Source organism: Castor canadensis, chromosome 10, assembly GCF_047511655.1.
Source record: "Castor canadensis chromosome 10, mCasCan1.hap1v2, whole genome shotgun sequence".
Classification (NCBI taxonomy): domain Eukaryota; kingdom Metazoa; phylum Chordata; class Mammalia; order Rodentia; family Castoridae; genus Castor; species Castor canadensis.
The window spans coordinates 109,850,064-109,876,355 of NC_133395.1; the positions used below are offsets into that span (position 1 = coordinate 109,850,064).

A 26,292-nucleotide genomic window follows, 5' to 3' on the forward strand; every position below is an offset into this window, starting at 1 on the left:
GTGATCTCCAGTCTGGTTTCATACCCAGGCCAACTGCCTCCACAGCCTAAGCATTAGGCTCCTCCTCCTTCCAAGCAGTGCTCTGTAGAGCTGGGCTTCACCTATGCCCTAAGATGCTGTCACAGAGTTAACCAAGAAAAGTTTGGGCAAGGGGCTAAACTAAGCAGATGCTTCAAGACCTGATCAATAAAATGTGTGAGTGACCTAGCACTGTGTCATGGGGCTGCTTTTCTGGTGGTCATGGCTTTGCAATACTCAAGGACTCTCAGGATCCATGACATGATAACAGGCTTGTCCAGTTAATATACAATCCTATAAAGTTGTATTTTTCCTAGGTGATAAGCCTACCCAAGAACTAAACTCATCATCTAGACTCTTTTTTAACACAAATAAGTAGCCACTTCTGTAGACTATCATGAAAAATCCAAGAAAACTTAAAATTACAAGCCGACAAGTTCTGAGAGTATAATTTCTGGTAAAATTCACAATCTCAAAATTTCCTTCCATGGGACAAAGCTTAGGTTAAATGTGTAAGTAGGAAGGAGAATGATAAGGAACTAAAAACTAAACTAATGTGGTCAAACTCCTTTTCAGATAACAACAGCTTGCAAAAATAATTTATCTGAATTGCTAAAGAAAGGAAACAAGATTCAGAAGTTGTAAGAATAAGTTCTTCTTTAACTCTGCAACTGGGTGGGAAATACCTCCTTCCTAGTCACCATTGGCCTTCCCCAAGTCTGCAACCACATGGCTGGGTTTAGGCTGGGTGGAGCAGAGAGTAAATAAACAGAGCTTCTATTCTTAGCATGCTTTTCCTGGCCACTCTGAAATTTCCTAGTCACAAATTATCACCAGTTGTCTTTTAAAATAGATTTTTACTCAGAGAATTCATAGAAAACATCTTGGAACCAGGAAGAGATAGATATAAGTTCTTACATAAAGTTAACTTATTTTAGAAAATATCTGTATGTAAAAAATATTAGATATACTCACAAATCAAGTAAACTAGGAAAAATACTTAAAACTTTTTCCATTGCCAAAATATTTAGAAGAGTAAATCCTCTCATACTTTGTAGATTCTTCATTACTGATGTTAATACCAGAAAAGTTTAATTTTAAAAAAAATTCAATTAAAATTTTGAAAATGACAACTTGGCAAAAATTAACAATACAATAAATCGAAATTAAAGATACAATTTGCATATTAACTAATGTAAAATTCTCTTCAAAATATAAATTTGTATGTTTTTAATTATTTCTATCAACTTTACTTGAAAATAATAGATTACACGTAAAGGAACATATTCATTTGTATATTCTTCATTTTCCCTGTACATTTTAGAAAGAAAATCAAGAGTATAGTTTGCACACATCAGGACCAACTTATGTGTTGGACACAGGTGGGCACAGTGCAGAACTGAGGCTCGTGTTAAAACATTTTCATTTCTTTCAAATCAGAAAAAGAAGGAAGGATCTTAAGGCCAAATAAAAATCATTAGTATACAATATTAATAGATTTGTCTTTATAACAACACTGTCATAAAAAAATATTTTTTTTTGTTTGTGTGGAAGAAGGGATTCACAACAAGAATGTCATCATGCAGCCCTGTGACACATAAGGTCCTCCCCATCCAAGAGCTTCTCTAGGCGGACCTGGGTTGCTCTTGCCAAAGCAAATGCTGCTGAGTGGTGCCATGGCTGAGTCTGCAGATGTGTAGCCTATCAGCATCTACTCCTCCACTTCAGGGCCCTCTCCCATTTCCACTACCCTAAAGGTAAGGGCACAAAACCAACAGGTTTCCTGCCTGTCAATATTCCCAGGAGGTTGAAACATTGAGCTAGACCTGCTACAAGAGGGGAATTTTGTTCTAAATCAATTGTTTAGTTCCTTATTTGCTTTCAGATCCCTTTGAAGTTCAGATGAAAACTTTTCAGAAACATATGCACATAGCTACAAAATTATTCATGCAATTAATTTCTTTTTAGCCACACAATTTCACAGTCAAAAATTCATTTTCTTTACATAGATTTCTTTAAATTTATAAGTAATCAGCTGCTCCTCAAAAAATAAATAAGTAAGCTAGGCACTGGTGGCTCACACTTGTAATCCTAGCTACTCAGGAGGCAGAGTTCAGGAGGATCAAGGTTCAGTTCGAGGCCTGCCTATTTTGAAAATACCCAACACAAAAAAGGGCTGATAGAGTGAATCAAATGGTAGAGCACCTGCCTAGTAAGTGTGAGGCCCTGAGTTCAAGCCCCAGTGCAGCCTAAACAAATAAAAATAGAAACTATGCAAATAAAATACAAAGTACAATTTACAATTTAAACAAAAAAAATTTTCTGACCACACATGGTGGCACAGCATGTAATCCCAGCACTTGGGAGGCTGAGGCAGGAGGATCACAAGTACAAGGTCAGCCTGGCTACAAAGTCTCAAAAAAGAAAGAAAGAAAGAAAGAAAGAAAATTTCCATGAGTGGCCTGTTACTTTGGTTTGATACAGAGGTTGAAACTGGCACCAGGTCTTTGACTTCTAGCATTTGTTTTAAAGATAAGAGTACCAAGTGGTGGACAGCAGATGACTGCCAGCCAGCCCAGCATGTGAAGCAGTGTGGTCCCCCTCCCCACACACTCCTTTTGGTTACATTCACTTGTATCACTCCCTGCCCCCCACAGTCCTGGCCCTTCTGTAGCAAGGATAACACCTCTCATGCTGTCATGTCATAGAGGAGAGAATTCAGTCTGCATTTCAATGGGGCACTGTCAGAACTAAAATAATCTTCAAAAGCGTCTGTACGTTCTCCTGGAGTCTGCAGCTTCTGTTTGCAAAGAGGCTGCCAGGGCTCTACCACTTCCCTACTCTGGCCAATACACACACTTGGTTGCCTGCATCCAGGCTGTGCTTCCAAGAGGTCAGCTGGGCAAAAGTACTCCCAGCTTTTCAGCAGCATCCACTATGGTAATGGCAAAGCCTTGAACTCAAAGATCCCACTGAAAGGGCCAGATGGCCATCAAGGAAGTTAGCCCACCAGTTGGCTCTTCTCTTTTCAAAAACACACATACACGTCTTCTCAGCCCTCTTCTTTCTTAACTTCTCTCATACACATGTTCACCTACATACCTGGTTCTTTACAAAATCACCAAAGCTCAGTGTTAACAAAATGAATATCATACTTTGCTCCTGTTTGTTTTGACCAAGATCTTGTGAAAGGTTAAGAGTGAAATTCATGTCCTTGTTTATTGCCAAACTGACAACTATGCTGGCAGTCAGTACATCATCCACTGTTTTTCAGGATTTGCTAGCAGGCTTGACAAAACTGAGCAGGTACAAAAAAATATTTACAAGTTCCCAGGACACACAAGGGACTATTTTCAGCAAAACTGTATTAGCTGCCCCACATTCAAGGGCTCCCTCTTTCCAGGATCAGTCAGTGTCTCCTTACCATCACAGCTCAAACGTGTCCACAGTCACTGCACTTTCCAAAGACAGATCACAAAAGGTGATTCTTTGACTGTCCCCCCAAGCACATAATAGATGAAAACCACAGGTAGCTGTACTGAAGAACACAGTGGGCTCATGTAGAAGCAGGTTCAAGGGGCCTGCCCTATAGACCCTGCTGCAGAGCATTAGAGGAAATGTCAGCGGCTTGAGTGTGCAAGGCAGAGTTAGAGAATCTGCCACAAGTCTTTTCTCCTACACTCAGCCACAAACCCAACCTGACCATTTCACTGGCTCTCTCTCACTGGGTGTGACTTCTCCCACTTGGCCACATGACACACAGCCTTACTGAATCTTCAGATCTCTGTCCTCTCATACATCTGAGTACCCCCCTGGCAGCCACACTGGAACTCCTTCAGATTTCACACTCACTGGGAAGACCCTGCTGTGAAACCAGCACCGAGGCTTTGTGTCTCATCATATTCAACAACAAAAGTAAAATTAAAGGGCAGACGTCCAGTGGACTTTGCTTTCTTAGCATTTTTCCATTATAAGAGGAGACAGATGTCTGTGATCACATGGCAGGACAGGCCTGCTTTAGTGCTTATCAAAGAAGAAATAAACAAGCCCATGACATGAAAGTCACTACAATGGTGACTTCCAGCTCACACACAGTGATCTCACCTCAAACCCACCTGTAGCAAAACAGCTGAGCAATATCCTCGGCATAAAAACAATTCTTTTACAGAAATAAATCTCAAAATCAATGTCCTATTGATGAGAAAAATTGTAATTCATAGATCCCAGGATAAGATTTTCCCAGGATAAGATTAAACTTAAAAACTTAAGAGAAAATAAACTCGTGTGAATACTCCTTATAAAAATGTTCAAAATTTGTCCCTCTCCGGCATGCAAATATGTCCATTCCTACTTTTTTTTTTTTTGCGGTACTAGGGTTTGAACTCAGGACCTACACATTGAGCCACTCCACCATTCCTTTTTTCTGTTGGGTTTTGTCAAGATAGGGTCTTGCAAACTGTTTCCCCAGGCTGGCTTTGAACTATGATCCTCCTGATCTCTGCCTCCTAAGTAGTTAGGATTACAGGTGTGAGCCACGGGTGCCTATCACCATTCCTAACTTATAACACAACACCTTTCCTATAAGAAACACGTTTCTTATAGGAAACGTGAGTCAGATCCCAATTTTTGCTTTGAAATTTTAAGTGAACAAATACATGGCAGATGATAAGAGACTCTCAAAGATTAATGAAAGTTGAGGGTACAGGCAGATGAGTATTTATATACTTGTACGACCCTTTCCAAACCATTTAGACTGACAAGTAGAAAGTTATACTAAGAGTTAAATCATTTTTAATTCAAATCAGCTCATATTCTTGCTACAGAAATCATGCACTTGTTCAATTTTAATAGCGGTATATTAGCCAGTTTTCCATCACTGTAATGAAATACCTGAGATAATTTAAGTTTATTTTTCTCACAGTTTTACAAGTTCCAGTCCAAGGCTGGAAGGAACCACTGCCTTGGGCAGTATGCTGAATGGCAATGGTGGGAAGCACCAGTCAGAACAAACTGCTTACTTCATGGCTAGAAAGCAAATTAAGAAAAAAAGGAAGATGCTGAAGTCCCCCCATCAGGACATATCCCCAGTGACCTAAAGACCTCTCACTAGGTCCCAACTCCTGAAGGTTCCAGCATTTCCTAAAAAGCACCACTCTAGGGACAAAGACTTTGGAAGGCATTCAACACCCAAACTATAACAAGCAGACAATTGTAGCTCAGGTTCAGAGGGCAAGTCTGAGCTGCAGACATTAACTTGGTTGTCTAGGATGGAGCATGCAACAGGGACTGTGTGGAACAGAGACCCTGATGAGCTTCACCAGGGCGAGAAGGTGGAAGGGTGACTGGAAGGAAAAGACATGGAGGAGGAGGTTGCAGATCAAGATACAGCTGCAAATGGGGCAAAGAGAAGTTGGAAGGAACCTGGGGAGGGAACTAAAGAGAATGTGAGAAGGTTACTGCTAGCTTTCTTGGACATTTACATTCTGATGAGCAAGACACAGGCACAGATGGAGAAGTTAAAGATGCAAGATGTGGGAGGGGAGGATTCAGAGCATAGGGAGAGGAGAGGAAACCCCTACCATAACTTAGGGAGCCTCAGTATACAGGTCTCAAGTCAAAGGCTGAAGGGTTTCTAAGAAGCAAGAGGGGAGACCACACGCTAAGAATGATAAGGACACAATGACAGGAAGGGCTTGCCAACAGTCACACATTTGTGCAAGCAATGCCCAAGTCAGGGAGGGATTCAGGCCTGGACTGTGGGAGGGGGGATCCTTCTCCCATAAAACGGGAGCCACCAGTTCTGTCTACCACACAGGATCATTGTGGGCATACACTGAATAAAGGTTATAAGTGGCTTTTAGAGATGAAAGAACCAGATGTGAATATTTAACATATGAATGAACGTCCCATACTTTTTTATTATGATCCAAAAAATGGTGGACTGTAACCACCATTTTACATCTTTATAGTACCTTACTTCAGGATGGGATAATTATCCTAATGAAAATAGCAGGTCAACACACAGCTTTAGTTCAATATACAGAGAATACGGTGAGATATTTTAGCTGATTTTCTTAAAAGTCAAAACATATGCTTGATGTAAAGTTTAGATCATCTTTCTTCTGAGTTTCTCTATGAGAAAACATGGTAAAATTTGTAATTCCATAAATTTAATGGATGAATTCATCAATTTGTTGACTTTTGAAGTCTACTGAAAATACTAAACATACAGAATTAACCATGTTTAAGTTATTCTTGTTTTCCTTAACAGGCATCCCAAATTCTTCTCTGAATTTTTATTTCTATCAAAAAAGAAAATGGAGATTATTTTCTTTATTATCATGGTTGCTACCCCAGTAGCAGAATCTTTCAAGATGCTGAGATGAAGACCTCAGTGGTTCTACCCTAGTAGTGATTAAAACAATCATGCAGAATGCTGAGAAAAATGATGGATTAGAGTTGAATGTACAGGGCCTGTGGTTATGTAATTCCATTTGAAACAATAAGCAAACATAAACCAGAGTGAACAAAAATCAAAATATCAAACAAATACATGCTATGCAAATAAGGTGAAGCAATGAGTACTGATATCAAAATTTTTAATTATGGATGATAGAAGATGGGAAGAAATTAAATGTGACCTTTAAAACAGGATAGAGTTTTTGGAGGGAGACTAGATAGTTTAATGGATTTATTAGCAAACTTAAGGAATGATGCAGATATTTCTCATGTAAAGAATCAAATCAACAGCAAAATAGAAGAAACTAAGTCATTTAAACAGACCTTCCCAGGACCTGATAGGTTTTACTTAACACATTAGTCAAGCAAAAAGTACTAGCAGCCAAAAGAAACATAAGAAATCTGGTAGTCAAGAATTCACACACTTTTATAGCAAAAAGAGAACAATGCAGAGTCCTCTTTACACATTTAACACTTCAGTCAGGCAGAAACGTACAGCCTTTACCAGGTCCAAGAGCCCGCAGCTCTCTATATACAGCTCCTGGTCACTACCACCAACTCCCCAGCCATGGGAACTGGTATCCAGGGCTCTGGTTTGAATCTCTGCATAGAAATTCAGAGTTCAGCCCCCGTCTACTTGCTGCTCTTTTGTTGCTGTTTTTAAATATGACTCTATGGTCTGCTCTGCTCAGATACAACAGAAAAACCCAAGGCCACACTGTCTGTCCTCTCCATATAGGACACCGGCCCTCTTATGAAGGTGGAGCTGTTCCTCTCATTCTTGAGGTACTCATCCTGTTCAAGTCTCATGTCCCCATGCCAGGCTGACTGGCCTGCTACTGTTGTTGCCACAGTTCCATAGCACATGGCACACTGGAGCCCAACTTCAATCCACCACCCATGTGCTCAGCCACTAGAGCCATGGCATGAAGGAAAGCCCCTCTGCAGTGGATGGCAGAAGGCCCCAGAACTCACTGGTCCTTTCCTTTTCCCTCTGGTCTCTCACTATCTTGGAAGCATAGCTTCTGACAAGCGCCCTATGTATCACAGGTGAACTGTGATCCCTACAGAGTATAGCCCCACTGTGGCCAGAGCTGGAAAGGGCCTTTAGTCCCAGGGAGTTTCCTCAATGTACAATGGTGTAAATATGCAATTATATTATTTTCCACATGTTGTCTGGTATGAAAAGGTCTGAAATACTGTTCCAGAGTATAATCTATGAATCCGATGGCCCCTGATGTTCCCAGGACTGGCAGGCCTGAAAGCTGTCCTGGGAACAAGAGCTTCATCACTCTGTTGTAGGAGTGACATCTTCGAAGCCATCCTCCCCATTTTTACCTTGCTGTCCAGCAGCCGGTGGTGATGAGGACACAGCATGAATGTGCTAAGGTCAGGGCTGCTGCACCAGAAAGATGTGTCTTGTGGACCCCACAGTAAGGAGCCCAGCAGAACACTTGCTTGCTACATGTCCTATTTCTCACACTCTGCTTCACTCTTATTTCTAGGCCCCTCACAGCAGCAGTCATAAGTAGCAGGTATTCTCTGAGACAAAAGGTCTAATTACCTATTGAAGAGTATCTTCCCTAATAATAAAGATGGGTAAGAAGACCTAGATAATGATGTTGGAGGAAAGGAAACTTCCTCCAACTTGGTAAATATCACTGAGCACTGACTTATCACAAAAAGAGCTTACAGGCTTCCTCTTCCTACCAAAGAATGCTAAAGTTCATTGCGACTATCTCTGGTTTAGAACTAAGCAAATAAAGCTGCCTGTTAGAGGTATGTATGTTGACAAGAAGGCCACAATCAAGATCAAGACAGCTCCAGGATACTTCTGCAGTTGCCAAACTGTGGGTTCCCTTCCACCCTTTGAACAGGAGTCCCCCAAAACTCAGCCTTCTCACTACATCATTTCTCTTCCTTGATGCCTACTTAAGACAAGTGAGAGGCATGAGCGTCTCTGCTAGAAAATTCACCAATGTAAATTCACAAGACAAAAATACTGACCCAAGAAAATAAGTAGGAATAATGATGACCTCCCAATTGCACAGTCAAGTTAAGAGGAAAAAAGAGTACATACCATATAACTAAGGCTACAAACATGTGAAAACTGAAATTTTCATGTTACTACTTTGCAGTCAATAAAATAATTATATAGACACTGGGAGTTCAATGTTCACTCTTCCTGACCACAACATGGCAAGAGGAAAATGCTCTGGCATTCAGAAAATCCACATTCACCCCAAGGTCATGACTCACCAGCCCAGCCTGTCAGCCCATCATAAGGAGGGGCACTGGAACATCCCTCCCAGTGTAAATTACCCATTCCAAAAGACACCTGTTTGGCAAGAGTCACTATACAATCTTCTCTGAGTAAACAGCACTTGCTAAATGTAAGGTGTACTATTGGATCACAAGATGAGATGGTTAAAGGAAAAGTATTTGTTTCAGCAAAGGTTGAAGTATCCAATTACCTCTCTCCAGGAATAGTGCTCATGTCTCTGTCACATTAGTTCTTTCTAAAAACTATTCCTCCTGGGGATGCTCTCCCTCCAAGACACAGAGTAACATAGGTACACAGACCGCTCTCCTCTCCTCAGTGGCTGAGGTTAGCAAAACAGCCCCAGGAAAAGCACCAGGAAACACTGGCTGCACAGTGATGACTACTCCAGGTAGACTAAGACTCCAAACAACCAACCAGGGTCTTTGTTTGGTAACTGATACAACATGCTTTTATACCTTCCCTGGATCAAAAGAAAAAAAAAATCCTTATGGCACAGTGATTAGCACACAGATTACCACTTTCAAATATAAAATCCATTTCTCCAAATTTAACTAAGGAATCTTTCCCTTTCATTGGTATTTTATACCCCTCAAAAAAAAGTGAACTGGACTCCTTGAAGAAAAAAATCCAAAAGAGTTGAAAGTTTAATCCTTCTCCCTACCATCTCTCAGTCACAGGGTCACCACTATCTGTCACCTGCAGGATTCTGGAGCTATTTGTTCTCTCATCTCTAACAGAGTTAACAGGGTTCTCTAGACCCCACCATATGAGAAAGGTTTTGCAGATATTCTTAACTCTGGCTACCCCTTAAAATCTCCCTGCCTGCTTTAGGAAACCCCTCGAGATTCTGATTTAATTGGAGTGGGGTGGGAACCATACCAGATAATTCCAGTATGTCCTAAAATGACCCAGATGAAGATGTAATGTTTTCTTTCCCAGCTTCTCTACCTGACAGAATATTTACATGGGACAAAACTGGTGTACAGTAGAGCTAAAACCACCTGGTAATCATGTAGGATCCAAGATCAGTAGTCATCAAACAACTCTCCCTTTTGTCCATAAAGCGGGGGCAGTTAGCAAAACTTCTATATGAGCAGCACACTTGAATATTAAACATTCGAGCACACCTGAAGGAATCAAAACTCAAAACTACACTTACAAACCATTAAAAAATCTGAGCCATTGCAACCACAGAATAAGATGACTGCAATGACCAATGCACTCTTCACCACTGTCAACTTCCCACCTGGGCCCAGCTCCTCTGTGTCCTCACCACAGTGCAGGAAAGAGCCAGTCTTCGAGGTCATCCAGCAAGCTGGCCCTCTCCCACCTCCACACCACTGCTCAGCTCAGGCTCTAGGTCTTAACACGCACAAGCATCCTGCAGCAACACCCTGCAGCACTCTTTATCTGTTGACCCACAGACTGGAAAAGGCTCATCCCTAAGCAGGCAGAGGGAAGTAATTCCAGCAGACCGGAATTTGATTGATGTCCACGTTTAATAAGTTTAAAAGTCAACTTATTTACCAAAGTATAATATACCTCCAGAAAACTCCTTAATGCACAGATTAATGGACTTTTACAAAGTAAATTCATGTGGAACCGCCCCCTGCCCCGCCGCCCAGATCCAGAAGCCAAGCATTATGGCACCCGGAAGGTCCCTTGGCTCCCTTCTCAATCATTATTCCCCAATGTAACCATTATTCTTTTATTAGCCCAAATCAGCCTGCTTTTGAACTTTATGTAAATGGAATAACAGTATGCATTCTTTTGTGTATGGCTTCTTTTCTTCAACATTATGCTTAAGAGTTGTAAGTGGTACACATAGCTGTCATCTATTGTCGTCTGTCTTCCATTCTTTCTTATCTTTTCTTTTTCTCTACAGTATTTCATTACATAATATGCTACCTTATAAGCTTGGCATTTGGGTTGCTGTTTATAATTTGGGGCTGGTACGGTCAGTGTTTGGTGAGCATTTTTGCACATGTCTTTTCATACACATTTATAACCTTTATTTTCTGTTGTGCATATACCTTGTAGGTAATACACTGTGGTATGAACACAAGGACTGGCAAATACACTGATGTAACAATACAGATTCCCCAAACAGACCCACATATAACCAGTCACTTGTTATGACAAAGGGCCAATGCAGTACAGTGGAGAATGAGATTTTCAAATTAATGGTGCTGAATTAATTAACTGGATATTTATATATCTTGATCTGGAGAACTTTTTGCCTGGGCTGGCCTTAAACAGCAATCTCCCCAATCTCTGCCTTCCAAGTAGCTATGATTACAGGCTGCCTGGCCCTAACAGTATTTTTAATGCATAGAAAATTATTTATGGCAATATACATAAAACAAAGAAATCCTTAAAATAGCGCACATATTTCTTTCAAGAAACCATCAAATACTCCAAAGATAAACATTTCCTTAAAACTATTTCATTAGGTAGCCAATTACTTCCAAGATGAAAATGCCTAAATAATTCCATTGGCACTTAATATAAACTGCTAGCATAACTGAGAAATAACAATCTAAGCAACTCATTTTATTTTCTTCAAGAATAAACATTAAACCATAAAACAATTTGAAAATTTATATCTACTGTGCCCACAGGATACCAGAGTTTTTTCTGAGATAAAAAATAAAAGGTAGCAGGAAAGCATATGGGGAGAATCATATACCTTGTGATTCTAACAATAGCTGCAAATGAGGTCACTCATCCCTCTGTGGCCACACTAATTGGTCAAAAGTAACAGAAGCTTCATCAGCAATGCTCATAAATATAACCTACCCCTTCCTGGGCATTTTCAATTTAGAGACCAGACACCTGCTACCCATCAATCTTTCACAACCCACGGCTCATATCAACCTACTGCTACATTATTGGGTTAGCTCTTGATCTTTACTATTTATAAGCAGAGTCTTCAGAGTATGTACATACACAAGTAGAATGTGTACACATGCAGCTATCTATAGCAAAAAACAAACACAAAAAGAACTATCTGTAAGACCATATCGTATTCTATTAATAACCATATACTGCAATATTACATAACAATTTTTTTCCAATTCTGTTATGCTAATATGCAAATAAATGAACTCAACCATAGATAGGAGCTAAATGTACTAATCAGTATGGTCTTGTGTATCTCTAACTACAAAAGAATTTTATATGTTCTCTCTCTATTCTGAAAAATCCCATGAATCTTCATGATTAATTACTCTTAAGCCCAGCTGCTTAGTTTCTGGGATTTTAATACTTCTAGTTTTCAAATCAGTGTATTTAGCGTACTCCAAGAAAATACCCGAATACTGAATTCATAGTAAAGGACAATGGGAATAAAAAGGTCCAAGTCCTGATCTGTGGATCAGACAGAAACCTGGGCAGAGTAGCCAGGACCATGGCTTTGGCTTCATATCCTAAGTTACACATAGCCTCCTCCCAAGATTTAGCCACAAGAAGACAAATTCTTCTCATTAGAACTTAGTCATCTATTTTAGAACTGATAGAAACTTCTAAGGTTAAGGAGCCAGAAGGGCTTAGACAAACAGGAGGAAAAAAAGCAAAAAATAAGTTTCAGAACAAGGAGTAGATGGCAGTGGTAAAGCAGTCAAAAACATGGACTTTCAACATATCCAAGCTTGCTCTCAATGTTGGTTTTGCCTCTTCCAAAGCTCTATGACCTTATTTGAAGATTCTCACTTTATGGAACTGGTTTCCTTGTCTGTAAAGAGAATGTAGTGTCTCCTTGCAGTTTCTGGTAAGAGATGCAGGAAATGGTGGACAGAAAACATTTCTTTGTATTTCTTCTTTATCCAATCCTTGTTTCACAACAAAGGACAGAATTCAAAGCATAATAAAACAAAAAAAACCGCTGAGGGATTAGAGACACACTTCTACAGCTCTGTGGATTCATACTCTAAAGTCCTCAGGTATTTTCTTCTTTATTATCAATTCACAGCACTCCCAATTAGTATCTTTTGACAGTCCAATATTAATGCCACTAAAACATGTAATTTAGTTCCTTAAAAATAAACAAAAAACTAGCAAGCGTGAGGCCCTGGGCTCAACCCCCCAATACTGCAATAAAAGTAATAAGCAAAACTGTGTAGCTTTGTATAGTGATACATGTCATGTGTAGTGACATGTGTCTCTTAAAGAAACAAAATCCCAGAAAAGATACTAGTGCTGTAATGAATAGTAACACTCTCTTGACATACTTTTTAAAACTTTGATAGCAAAATATAAATCAAAAGAAAATTTCAAAGGTCCACTCATTTCAGGAGCATAAAACATTTAACATCATTTAACATGTTGGAGAAAATTCTAGAAGAAAATCCAATCTCCTGGATCCAACTTTAAATGAAGATATTTCCTTCCCTCTGATTGTCTCCAAACTTATGTACATGAGATAAATTTCTTCTTTGATGTACACAGCCCACTGAGTTCTACATTTCAATCGAAACCCACTGAAGTGACACATAACACCATCTTCATCAGACCCATAAGATGAGCTGTCATTCATCTCTGCTTACTCATTCACTCACACATTTGTTCCACAAATACATACTTAATGCATGCTGTCTGCAAGACATTAAACTAGGTGTTTTCACAAACTCGAGGTGAATAAAACGCAGTTGCCTATGAAGGAGGTGGGGCAGTATGGAGGTACTGGGAGACTGGTGATTGGAAGGCAGGAAAAAAAAAAGCAAAAAACCCACTTCATTCTAAGTGGGAGGTGATTATTTGAAGAACTCAGACATGACTAGGAGAAATTCCAAGCAGAGAGGAGAAAGGTGTAAATGTAAAGTCCAAGTTTTGGCACAGAAGGCAGTCTCCTGAGGCTCCAGCAGAGGTTACAATGGCATCTGTGAAAAGAAGATTACAAGTGAGGTGGCCATATTTTTTATCATCCAAACGGGGACACCTTTGAGAATAAAAGGAGGTACTACTAATAATTTGGTCATGACAAAAGATGTAAATCTGAATTTTCCTGGGCAAATCAAGACAGATGGGTACCTGGCATGATGATGAAATTGATGTACATGACCCTCTGGTCTCACAGCGAGGGCTATTTACACATGTGCTCAGTTGTACTAAAGCATCAAATTCAGAAAGGTACCTAAAAAAATAGTTCCTGAGAGCAATGGGGAATATATCATACATCTGGGAAATTCCTCTGGCCACATTCTGCATATTTCAAAAGGCAAATCCTCTAAAATGGTTACAACAGTACTAGTGATCTCTAATTCAAATGAAATTAAAGGTGGCTGCTTATCTCAGGCTAACCTCTTGAGAGACACTGAAGATCAGAAAAGCATACTGGATAATTCATACCTAGTGCTGGTTACACGCCACACTGGTCACACATTGTCTCACTGAATCTTAACAATGGCATGAGAGGGGGTTTATTCTACCCATTGTAGAGATGGGTACTTAGGCACACAGATTCAGTATCTTACCCAAGGCTCACAGAAAGGTTATAGGGAAGTGAGGCTCTAATCCAAGCAACTAACTCCTGACCCTCTGTTTTTCCCTCCACTCTCCCCTCCTGAATAATCTAAACATACAACATGTGGTCTGAGTGCAACCCTCGACTCCAGGGAGCAAGCAAGTTAAGATAATTAGCTAAAACACATTTTATTAACTAGTCCTGCCTTGTGACCATGAGGGCTCAGTTGCTTGGCCTGCTCTGCTGCTCTGGAATGCATAGGTGACAAGTGTCCCACCAGCAAGCTGAACCATTCTCACAATCACTGAGGCTCAATGCAATTAATTCTATACTTTGGGAACTCTAAAGCTACGGAGTTATCCTGACACAGGAAAAACCTGTATGACTCAAACATCCCCAATGACTCTAGCTTCAGTCTGACACTCTCATGCCAAGCACAACCTCCTGATTCACCACTATTATCAGTAGAAAAAAGTAGGTCAGAAAACTTGCAAACACAGTTCCAGATCCTGTGGCCCACTACTGAAAAATGTTTGAATCCACTAATAAAGAACAAAAGGTAGGTAAAGTAATCCAGAAATCTGGTAGAGGAGTAAATAATGCCAGCCCTTAGTAATCATAAGGAACAGAGCTTTTATTTTTGGACACATATGTATGAAGTCTAAAGAGAAACGAAGTGGCTGATATCAGCAATTAATAAAACAATTTCTCATCAGCTGCCTTTATAAATCTGCTGGTAAAAAATATTACAAATCAAATACAAATATTTGGGGGGAAGCTTGGAAAAGAAGGAAAGGAAAAAAAGCAAAAGAGGACCAGTAATTTTAGTGTACGAAAATTAATACACTGTGATTATTTTGGAAACTGAACTCTGACGAAAGCTCTTTGAGTGGACTGAGACAAGCAACCATGCCCTGACATTTCAGCAGTTGTCTCAAGGGTCTGAAATGCATTACACAAAGTCAGATAGAGAACCGCTGATCGGCCATTGGATTCCTCCCGCCTAATGATCCATCAGGATCTGCCTATCTATCCAGACAGCCACATTCTGTGATTCAGCTACTGTCTGTTTAACATTATGACAGGTCCACAAGTTGACTTGGCATGAGGTTGTCTTTGTTTCTCCCTATTCAGGAAAAACAAATCTAAAGTCCAATGCAGATATTAAGATCCAATTAAAAAAATAATTACTGAGTGCTTGATATCTGTGCAGAACTGGTAAAGTTTTTGCCTACAAAGAACATAGTTTATTTAAACCATGGTCAATATCATACATATATGTAAATTTTTACTATTAAGCTTTTACTATTTTGTTTGAGCCTGCATAATACAGGTGAAAAGCCTGCTTGATCTCCATGCTGGGAGAACTCAGCATCAAGATATAGGTATATATGTTGGTGTAAAGATAATAAAAGTATTTCTCATATAAGACATGATAATGATAATACCAAGAGTAAGAAAAATAAGGGTTGCCACTTTGGGCAAGGTCAGACCACTGGTCACGGTGAAGCTGGAAGGCCTGGTCAAGTAGTCACACATGTGACAAAACAGCTGCCTGGCTATATTATCTGTCAACTTCTTCTGCCAGGAGAAACGGGGATTCTTTTTCCCCTAGCAACATCCCCTACACTTAAAGGAGAAAATCAAGTCTGGGGTTCAAAACTACCAATGCTCCCCTCCTTACACAGAAAGTTGAAATGGCCAGCGTAATTTAGAGGGCAGAGGAGCGCAGGTTCAGGAACCAGTCCCAGCTCTGTGGGTGCGTGGTTAACCCCTCTCAACTCTGCTTTCCTCCACCCCTGTGGTTGGTGCAGGACCCAAGTCAGAGAATTAAGCTTAGGCATGGCACTTTTCACGTGTTTTGCACATAGTGAGAAGCTGAATAAGTGGTGGCTACTATTACTTCTTCTAAATACCAAACAATGCAATGGCTTTATTTCCTACATAGTGAAAATGACCCAAGATCAACAGTGCCATAGTCTGGGGAAGTGGGGTAGGGAGACTACAAAGAGACCTGGGGGTAGGCGATGAGGTGAGGGCACTGCTCTGTATCTTGATTGTGGTGATTATTATGTGACTCTGTGTTTTTTCAAAGTTCACAGAACTAGACACCAAGAGCAACCTTACTGTATGCCATCATACCACACTTCTAAAAGCTTCAACCAAAGTATTCAATTAGCTCTGATTAAAACAAACCCTCCAACTAATATAGACATTTTAACTTCATTTATTTCTAAAAACAAAGAGAAATCTATGGCCTAAAATGGTAGCTCATATTTTTAGACTAAGTTCTTGAATTCAAAGATGGAACTATTTATAAAAAAAAAAAAGGAATCATCTGAACAATTAACCAAATTAACTACTTCATAATAAAGCATAGACTGTATTGAATACTATGACAAAATGAATTATGGAAAGAGAAAATGAAAGTGATGTTTACTAGACTATTTAAGATGATAAACATACTGGCTTTCTTCCCTAAAAATCCAGTAATGGGCCTTTGTAAATAATCTCAAAAACATACTGTTACTTTCAATAAGCTAAAGAAAAGTAGAGAAGTCTGGTGATGATATCCATAACTTATTTACCATCTTAAGGAGTTTGTAAAAGGTTCTAAGGCTGCTCACACTAAGTTTTCATCAGCACTGTTACCATACCCAAGGAGCTTCTTTTAGTATAGATCTGTGCATTTATTTTGGAAAAAAAAATGTAGTTTTTACAACAATTTCTTACTGAGTGCCGTATTTATAAAACAGATGGAGTAACAGAAAGGATTTTAAATGGGAAATGTAATTCTGGTCAGCCTGCACTGTAATCCCACACATTCACAACAACCTCCTTTCTTTACCTACCATTTATCCCATTTAATCCTTTCCTCCCCTGATTTACGGATTCCCACACAAAGGGATGCTGAAATTGGAAAGAAAATAGGAAACAAACAAACAAAAATAAGCATGAGCCTGACTTTTCAACTAATACAACCCCATAGCTACTCCTCAGCATTTTCAGCAACTTCCTAGTCACCACCCTGCTCACTAACTACTCCCACCTCTACTCACAGACTACTTGACTGCACTCACTCCTTAGAATCCTTTAAAAGAACACAAGGAAGTCAAGCAACAACGTCATTATTGCCTTTTCACATGGCAATAATAAAATGAAATATAATTTCTGCCACTTATGTGACAAAAATATCTGCAGTATTCACTGCTTTATGAAACCCGACATTAAACTAAAAGGTTTCTTTATTCTGTAAGATGTTATGCTGTATGTATGTCTTTAGAAAATACTGCATTAAATTCCTAAAATCTTAACGCTTCAAGTCACTGATTTAAGGAGAAACATTACAGGTAGTACCTGACTAAATATAGCATCCCCTCTTTCTTACAACTTTCAGCACTACTTCTAGAATTTTCAAGAGTGGTTAGGAAAATGCAAGTTGAAAATAAAGACAAGGAAAAGGAGTCTGTTAGGTCATCTTACGAAGTACAAGATATGAGATTGGTAAATCCAAAACCAAGGCTGTTTTAGAGAACTTGGAGAAAACATGCACTTCCTAATGAGTCTTCTTTTCATGCAGTGAGCAGTTTAATGAGCCTCTACTGTGTTCCTGGCACTGGTTATCTAGGGGTATGGTGATGAACAGGAAACCAAATGCCTACACTACAAAGAAGAAAAATGAAAACATCTCTCCGAAACTTTCAGAATTCAAGTATCAACACTATTTCCCAAACAAATGATTTCTGAACAATTAATCATTTCCCCATGTCAGTCTACAGCCATTAATGAAATGACATCTACTGACAAATTCTCCATTCCACAGATCACAAGAGATCTTCACAAGTGTTCCTTCTTCCTTATCTCCCATGAGTGTAAAACCGAGAGAGATGTCGCTGTGTAGGCTGCTAAGTTACACTACAAATCCCATTATGGACACCGATATCTTAAATGCAAAATCAGGTCCTCAAAACTGTGGGTAGGGGGGGGTTAAAATTGCATAGTCTGGTGTAGTCTCTGATATACTCATCTCACATTTCATTAATACCACAATGCAAAATCACCACCAATATGTGGTGACCAACAAAAACAGAAATGTCACATAACCCTGCAAACAGGATTATCATGAACAGTTGAAAACAACTTTCATGAAAACATACAATACATAGGAAAAGAAAATATTTGTCACTAAAGCCTACATACACAGCAAAAAGACTTTCCTTTCCTTAATTTAAAGGTAAGCTGCAGGTGGGTAACAGGCTTGATCTCCAAGTCCGTCGATTGTGCCTTGTCCAGACATAAACTACACAACACATGACAAAGCGAAATGCGGCTTCACAACTGCCTCTTACATAGAGTAGCAAGTACACTGCATTTCACTCGATGGCTGCAGAAGTTGGTAACACCAGAAGACATCTGCACAGTAGTTGAAGACTTCTGGAGGTCCCATTACATTTCAAATGCCACCATTGCCAACTGTCTCCAATGTTGACCTGTTCTGACTTCTCCCGCAGGTTATCAGCCACGGGAAGGATGGGTGCAGCCCTGTGAACATGTTTTGCTATTGCTGGCTGTCCTTAACAACCCCTTTGTTTTTCAGAATGCCACATTTTCGTATTTGCTCCAAACATGAGGAAGCCAATGGGCTAGTCTTGCCCAAGGCTCTGCTCTTCTTAACTCATCAACTTTTTTTTTTTTTCTTCACTTCATGTCACGAGCGACATTTTTATGGTGTAAACCAAAATGTAATGCTAGAATGAAGCCACCACAAACTGTTACTTAATCTTACTTCTGGGGCTTGAAACGTACAAGACATGCTTTCTTCCGATAAATAACACCATGTAAAAAGATCTCAAAACCCAAGCAGAGTCCAACAGGACTTCACAGATCTGGGAGCCCGTCTACCACAGCCAGGAAAGGATGAATCGTGCGGAACTGTAGTCTCTCTGAGCCTCAGAAAGCGGAAATCTGCATTTGTGTTCAGAAACCTACTCCATTGCTGCCTGCCCCTGAGTGAGGGGAGGCTCTGCACTGTCCAAGTACAACCATTTGCAAGAGGTACCCAACTACAATGTAGGTCAGAAGAAACCATTTAAAAATCTCTGCCCATTGCCTGGGATTTTTTAACAAAATCTCTTCACCTAACCCCTCGCTGTCTTGAAAATACAACAGAAACCTTGCAGGGAGCCTGTCACCAGCCTAGGCTACCACTGAAAGGCTTGCCTAACCAGGCAAGGTACAAGGCCCTCACTGCAAGCCAATCCCCGGGAGGGGTGACAGCCCCAAGTTACACTGGGGACCTGTGAGCACAGCTCCCTGCACAGCCATAGCCGGGGTCGCCCCTCCATTCTTTTCAAATGCCATTTGCTTGCCATCCCTTGCTCCTCCACTCCAAAGCCCCGAAAGCCACCCCTCCCTCCGCCACCACGTCCCCAGGGAGTGGAGATGAAGGGGGGTGAGAGGGAAGGGACCCCCAAGGCGCCCCTCTCACCTACCTTGATGATGCTGCTCCGGCGGGGCAGGCCGCCCGGCTTGCTCTCCCGGGGGAGGGGACAGACGGCTGGACTGGTTGTCGGGGCGAGCGCCACGCCACGGGGTCCCCTGGCCGGACTGGCCGGGGTTTCATCCCCGGACACGCCGAGGCTGCAGTCTCCGTTGGAAACCCCGCCGCTGTCACAGCGCGCCCGCCCGTGGCCGAGGCGACCTCCGCCGCCGCCGCCGCCTTCCCCAGCTCCGGCTTTCAGGGCGCCCTTGGCGCCGAGGGCCGGGCCCGGGGAGGTGGGCAGGGCCCCGCCGGCGGCGCCCCCCCGGCCGCACTCCGCCATGGGCGCCCCGCGACCCGCCTGCACAAAGCCGCGTCCCCGCGTCCCGCGTCCCCGCTGCCGCCGCCGCCGCCGCCGCCTCGGGCCGCCGCGCGCGGCCCCTCCTCCTCGCCGCCTCCTGCCGCCGCCGCCGCCTCGGCCGCTTCTTCCGCTTTTCTCTCTTTCCTCTTCTGCCTGTGCTTTTTTTTTTTTTTTTTTTTTAAATTTAGAGGTGATGGTTGCTCGAGGCTCGCCGGGCGCACCGTCCGCGTTGCGGCGGCGGGGTTCTCGGAGGATTCCTGCAGGGGAGGAGAAGCGAGGCACAAGTCAGCTCGGGCGGCACCTGGGGAAGGAAAACACGCCCCGACACACGCGCCGCTGCGGGCGCCAAAAATAACCGCGCGGCCGCGACGCCCACCGAGCCCCGCGCTCGCCCGACGCTTGCCTCACGCGCGCCCAGCGGGTCGGCCCTTAGGACTCCGCAACGCGGCGGCCACGAAGACACGACTCCCGCGAGTGTCCCCGGGTCCCCGAGGCTGCCGCGTGCAGAGCCCGGTCACGTTTTCCTCAGGGTCACAACGGAAGCCCGCGGTAGTCCCTGGGCCGTCTGTCATGCGACCCCGGGGGCAACCCCCCTGTCACACACTCCCCGCCCTCCCCGCAACTTAACCCCGCGCCTTTCGCCTCCCGAGCTTGGCGCTGCCCCCTACAGGCTGCCCCTAACCCACGGCGGGCCACCGTCGCGGCTGCAGTCGCCCTGGCTGGGCATCCGGCCGCTAGGACCTCGCTGTCCAGCAGACGGCAGCTGCAGGTCGGTCGTGGATAACACCCCCCCCACCGCCGCCCCAGCAGCTGCCGCAACTGCCAATCACCCGCCCGGAGCCCGGGGGCCCAGCCCTGTCCCCCAGCCCCGCACGCGGAACTCGTGCCTTTCAGGCCAACCCCAGCAAAGGCCGGGAGGACGATCCCCTCTGGGCTTCCCAGCCGGGTCAGACCCATTCCACATTCTGGAACCCGTGCCGCTCCGCTCCCTTGGCTCCAGAACTGCACTGTGCAACTGGTTGCCAGGATGCTGGGGCAGGAGGTGAGGGGTGAGGGCGTCAGCAGAGCCTATCCTGTGCCCTCCGGGTCGATCCACTGAGATTTAGCACTGCTGACCCTCCTTGTCACTGTCCTTCCTTGATTCTGCCTGCTCCCACTCGGGCTCTCTTGGCTTCAGCCTCCTGCCCTGTTCTAGAGGCTAGTTCTTCTCCACTGGTGCGCCTTCTTTACTGGGAATGCACGTTCCGCAGGGTTGAACTGAAAAGACCTTGCCTTCATTAGCACCGTGTGGTAGCAGCCTGCAGAAGCCTCTGAAGAAATGGCTTTACATGCATATGCATACCCGCCCTGGCCCCAGAAGCAACATCAGATACTTTGCTGTTATTCTTGGGGGCGTTTTTCATTCTTCTGGTCCTCTGGATTCCTATTTTTGTAACTCATCACAAAAACTTTTATATATCTCTTGCCAACCTGGGCCTACACACTAACAAGATACTTTTGTAGGGATAGACAACATTTGAAAACGTTATCCAGTGCCATCCCTTTTTTCTTTATCTAGTTTCGTTTCAAAATAATGTTTTCTGTCTTGTGATTTTTTTTTTTTTTTGCAGAAAACACATTCAAATCATTCGATCAGGTTCTTAATTTGCCTTATCAAATTTATAGTCATAATAGCCTGTGAGTATACTGTGAGAGAGGAAAGGCAATGCTGGGGCCTTTATTCTTGAAGTTCTCTAATTTCGATATTTTGAATAATCACCTGGAGGGATCCCTGCCCTTTCTGCAGTCATATTCAATCCTGTCTGCATTTACCAATCCCCAGTAAAATGCACTGATGGCCACAGATCCTGAAATTCTTTACCTGGGCTGAGTAGACAAACATATTGAGATTTAAACATCCAGGGTGATTTGTACAAAACCACCATGGAATTTGCCAGTGCCCTCCAAAATGAGCATCTATCCATCTCACTCTAGACTTCCAACAGGTCAAACCAGGGAGACTTCGTTGAAATAAATTTGGCATTTAAATTAAAACATTTCCCAAGGCATTTTGGCAGACCTGAAACTAATGATGCCAGCCGCCCAAGGCCTGTGCCAGGTCCCTTTTTATCCCCTTAAGTGCATGTCTCCCACAAGCCGCTGGTGTTATAGCTATACTTCTTCATAGCACAAACAGCCCAACGGTAGGTACCATTTTTCAGATGTGGTCATAGGAAGCAGAGGGTTCCTCTGACATGTGCAACTCTTGGCTTCCAACAGGCTTTTTAATAAGCTAAACTCTGATATTTTTTTTCATCACAAAGAGCATAGTAAGCGATTGTTTTTCCTCTTTCCTGCTTGTGTCTCTGCAGTTACTAAGTGATTACTTTCCATTTCTCCTATTCCATGAGCAATGTTATTAAAGAAATTGTAAATAGTATGCCAAAATGCTTGCTGAAGTGTTTTCATGGCATTGTGAAATTCATAGAAGTTAAAGTTAGAAAAAGAGCCAAAATATCATAATCATTCCTCAGCAAGTACTGTTTAGTGGTTTCTTCATACTAATTCTCAGAGTAAGGCAATAAAAGATAGGCGTAACGTTAATACAGCTCACTTTATGGATAATTCCATGGTGCTCATGTCAGTTTATGATAGCTCTATACTAATGGCTAGATTCTGATAAGTGAGTTGTTCTAACATTTAAAGTCAATAGGTGCCTTTACAATCTCATTCTGTTGTGTCAGCAATACACAGCTTTATCTCTCAGGCTTGCTTCACATTTCTGTCCATCTAAGCTTTTAATCATTGTTGCCACTCTTCACCAAACTGTCTTCCATTTGTTTGCATCACTAATTTGATGCCTAGAACTTGAGCTATTCAGGCTCCCTGGTCCATAATAGCCTTATTTCAGCTACCCCAAATAACACAGGCACTGTTTACTGACTTCTTGCCATCATTTATACCCTTGTAGGTTAAGAATTTCTATCTAGTTTCCGATTCATAGGCACTAACATTACGACTCTCCAAATTTTTCTGACTCACTTGGCCTTCAGATTATTTCCTCCATCAATGTATTATGACAATTTTCATTTCCAAAACCTAGTCTCATCTTACTTCCTGTATTTTTCTAAAGGTGCAATTTAACCCTGTGACCCTTCATATTTGACTGCTCCCCATATGCTTACTGTGAGAGCTAACTAGAGCAGAAAGGAAAATATCAAAATGCTTCGAAGAAGTAGCAGACTAAATCAAAGTACTGGTCCATACTGGCTTTACCAATTTGCTTCCTGACTCAATCCACAATGTTGATTTTTAATCTTTTATGCTGCTACAGTTTAGATTATATTCGTTTTATTCTGATCCTTAGCAAAAAGAATTGTGTAGCAATCACCTTTCTTCCTGGGCACTAATGTGGCAAGTTGGACCTGCCAAAAGCTCTCATTTCCATATTCTCAGTCTTCTTTAGCACTAAAGATCCTTCACCCATTTTCCTTGGATCTGTCTTGTACAAGTGTACATGGCTGCCAAGAAGCTAGGCACTCAGAGAATTACATCCATGCTTTCCAGCCATTAAGAAACTACATCGTGAATTCATTAAATTTTTTCAGGGGCTATTGAATTAGGTAGCACTTTATGTGTGTGGGGGTGAATCTATTAATTACTGGGGATTCAATAAACTTATTCCATCAACAAAAGTAACAGTACAGTAGTCTAATATGATTCTCTCTAAAATAACTGTTGTTTATCACGCTACTTTTGTAAATTGTCTCTCATATAGCTGAGTATATTCATTATTTTATTACAGGAGTCATTGGTCATTGCAAATTTAAATGCCTATGGAGGCCAAGTAAGTACTATAATGAACGAAGCTGGAGGAATTTGTTTCATAATAACATTATAGTTTATAGTTTTTCAACAGTGATATACTTTGCATATCAAATACAGAGGAATACTTTTCCTGATTCATCTTGATTTTTCTGATTTTCATAGATCCTTAATACAAGAAGTACTTTTCTTTCAACTCTAAAAAAGATGTGAAACATCCTGGTAAATACAGCTGCCACTCAGCCAGTGTGGGACAGCAATATGCACTGGTAGGGACTTGGGTAAGTTGGTGAGGAATCTAACTGCTGCCATGAGGGATTCCTGGCCCAGGGCTGCCAGGATCATTTTATTTTTCCAGAGAAGCCAGAAATCTAGAATATAAAACTTGTGATTTTGTTAGTTCACTCTCTTAAGTAAAGGACATCGATGAAATTAGACAGTGGTATATTATTCTTCATAAGGTTTACAGAAAGGCCTGTTTTTCCCCTCTTGCACCTCCAAAGTGCATGATAAGCAAAGCTTAACAAATGTCTTCTAAATTTTGCATTCCTTTGGGTCATGCTGTCAACCTGATTTTCAAAGACAGATTTATTTTCATGAGTTTTAGAAGTTGAATATTTGATAACCATGTCATCTCATACATTGCAATGTATGTGTTGCTCCCAACTTACTTCCCTTCATCTACCCACCCCACAATCCCAACTTAGAACTGTCTCATCTCTGAAATGCAAAAACTCTGAGCTCCACTGTCTAGCCAGAAACTCTGACATTTCATCAGTCCAGTTCCTTTTATTCCCCCAGACCCACCTGCCTGTCTTAGCATGGCCTATACTTCCTGTACCCCATCTCATTTTCTCGGTCTGTCTGTCCACACTCGTATTGTTTTTCCCCACCCAGTCTGGGCCTCATGATTAAAGCTTCCAACCACATTCTCACTAGCATCCTAGATTTCTCATCTTTATCCTTCAGTGCCCATCTCACCAATCTAAAGCTTTACACATACATTCAACTGTGGATTTCTATATACATACGCTGGGCTGCCACTCTGCTGAAGAAAAAGTTTTCTAGCCAGACTTTATTACAAGTGTATGATTTCTGTCTTCAGTGGGGTCTTTGGTGTTGTTAGGCAATATTTTGCCACTTGGTGATATGCACAGTCTTCATTCTTCAAACTCTCCCAACCTGCCTGCTAGCCATCCATCTCAGATGTCTGAGCATTCTACTTCTCACAGATAATAAACTGCCTCAAGAAATAAACTGCTTTAGCTTTTTCTCCACTCTGCTCATCCTTACTCTGCTAACCATCTCTGCTGTCCAAGGTTAGCCTTGAAGAAATCATTTGGGTATGCCTCATATGATTATTGGACTCTTCTGTTCTAATATGATTGAACCAAGTTTTCTTACCCTCTTGTGGGTAGAAGGAGAAGTGGGGTCTCCTCCTCCGAAGAGACTATTCCCAATGTCCACCATACAAGAACAGGAAGAAATCAGGGAGGGGTTTTGGAGGCAGCCTTGGACCACCTTCCCTTGGATCTGATGTCACAAAGCATTGAAAGATACATGCTCCCAAAGGGGCTAGGAGATGCAGCTGAATTCTGGATGTTTGCCTAGCATGTACAAGACCCCAGAACCAAAAGTAAAAAAATAAAAATAAAGTGTTCCAAAGGTGCTCCAAAGCAATGAGGAGAAAAATAGGGCCTCCAAGAGCCAAAGGGAAGATGTTGTCTTCATTAGAAGCCCCATAAGACTAGGGCTTTGGGCTCTGAGGACAAGCCAGTTTAGAGGTGCTGTGTGATGCAATTCTCCAGCATTGTTAATAAAGAAGGGTTATACCATCTGGAAAAAAGGGATGGTCTCAAGTAACACCTTCACTCTCCTTGGCTTCACACCAAACTTCTATCTAAAAAATATTCTATTCTCTCTGATTCTCACTGCTTTTTCCATTTTCAGCCTGTTGTGATTTGGTTTCTGTCCCTTTATATTGAAACTGCCCTCCCAAGGATCCTGGTTTACATCCTAATTAACACAATCAATGGCTGTTTTTTTGGTTTCAACCTTCACAGAACATTTGACTCACTGAAGAACTCAAAATCAGTCCCAACTCCTGGTATCCCTTACTCCAGGGAACTACTGAGGCATTATAAATCAACCTAGAAAAATCTCCCAAACTCATTCCCACCAGAAGGGTCTGTTTACAGTGTCATCACACTTTGCTCAGATGACTGCAATTGCCTCCTAACCTGGCCTGCCTTCCCCACCCCGCCCCCAGCTTCTATTGATCTATTTCTTAAATTCCATCAGAATTGTCCTGGGGGAGGGAGGATATGCTCAACCTCACAGTCTGCAATAGCTCCACTTCAAGACAAATTCCATTGTCTTAAGGGGGACACACAAGGCCCATCAATAACCTGTCCCCTAGCTTCCTT

At 41.9% G+C, this 26,292-nt stretch overlaps 1 protein-coding gene across 3 annotated transcripts in view; it reads right to left on the reverse strand.

Moving 5' to 3' along the window:
• The window catches only part of Plcl2 (phospholipase C like 2), a 232,341-nt gene that overhangs the window by 173,550 nt on the left and 32,499 nt on the right, over positions 1 to 26,292 (reverse strand). Inside the window, exon 1 of one of the 3 annotated variants that reach the window (XR_012436308.1) lies at positions 19,715 to 19,845. The exons of 1 other annotated variant lie outside the window; for it this stretch is intronic. Coding sequence is in view for 1 of the 2 variants with exons in the window: in XM_074043846.1 (XP_073899947.1) it covers positions 19,715 to 20,044 (330 nt within the window). In the remaining variant the exon portion in view is untranslated. Of the gene's footprint in view, positions 1 to 19,714; positions 20,045 to 26,292 lie in introns of those variants that run through there. One more of the 3 variants, XM_074043846.1, reaches the window with a different exon arrangement.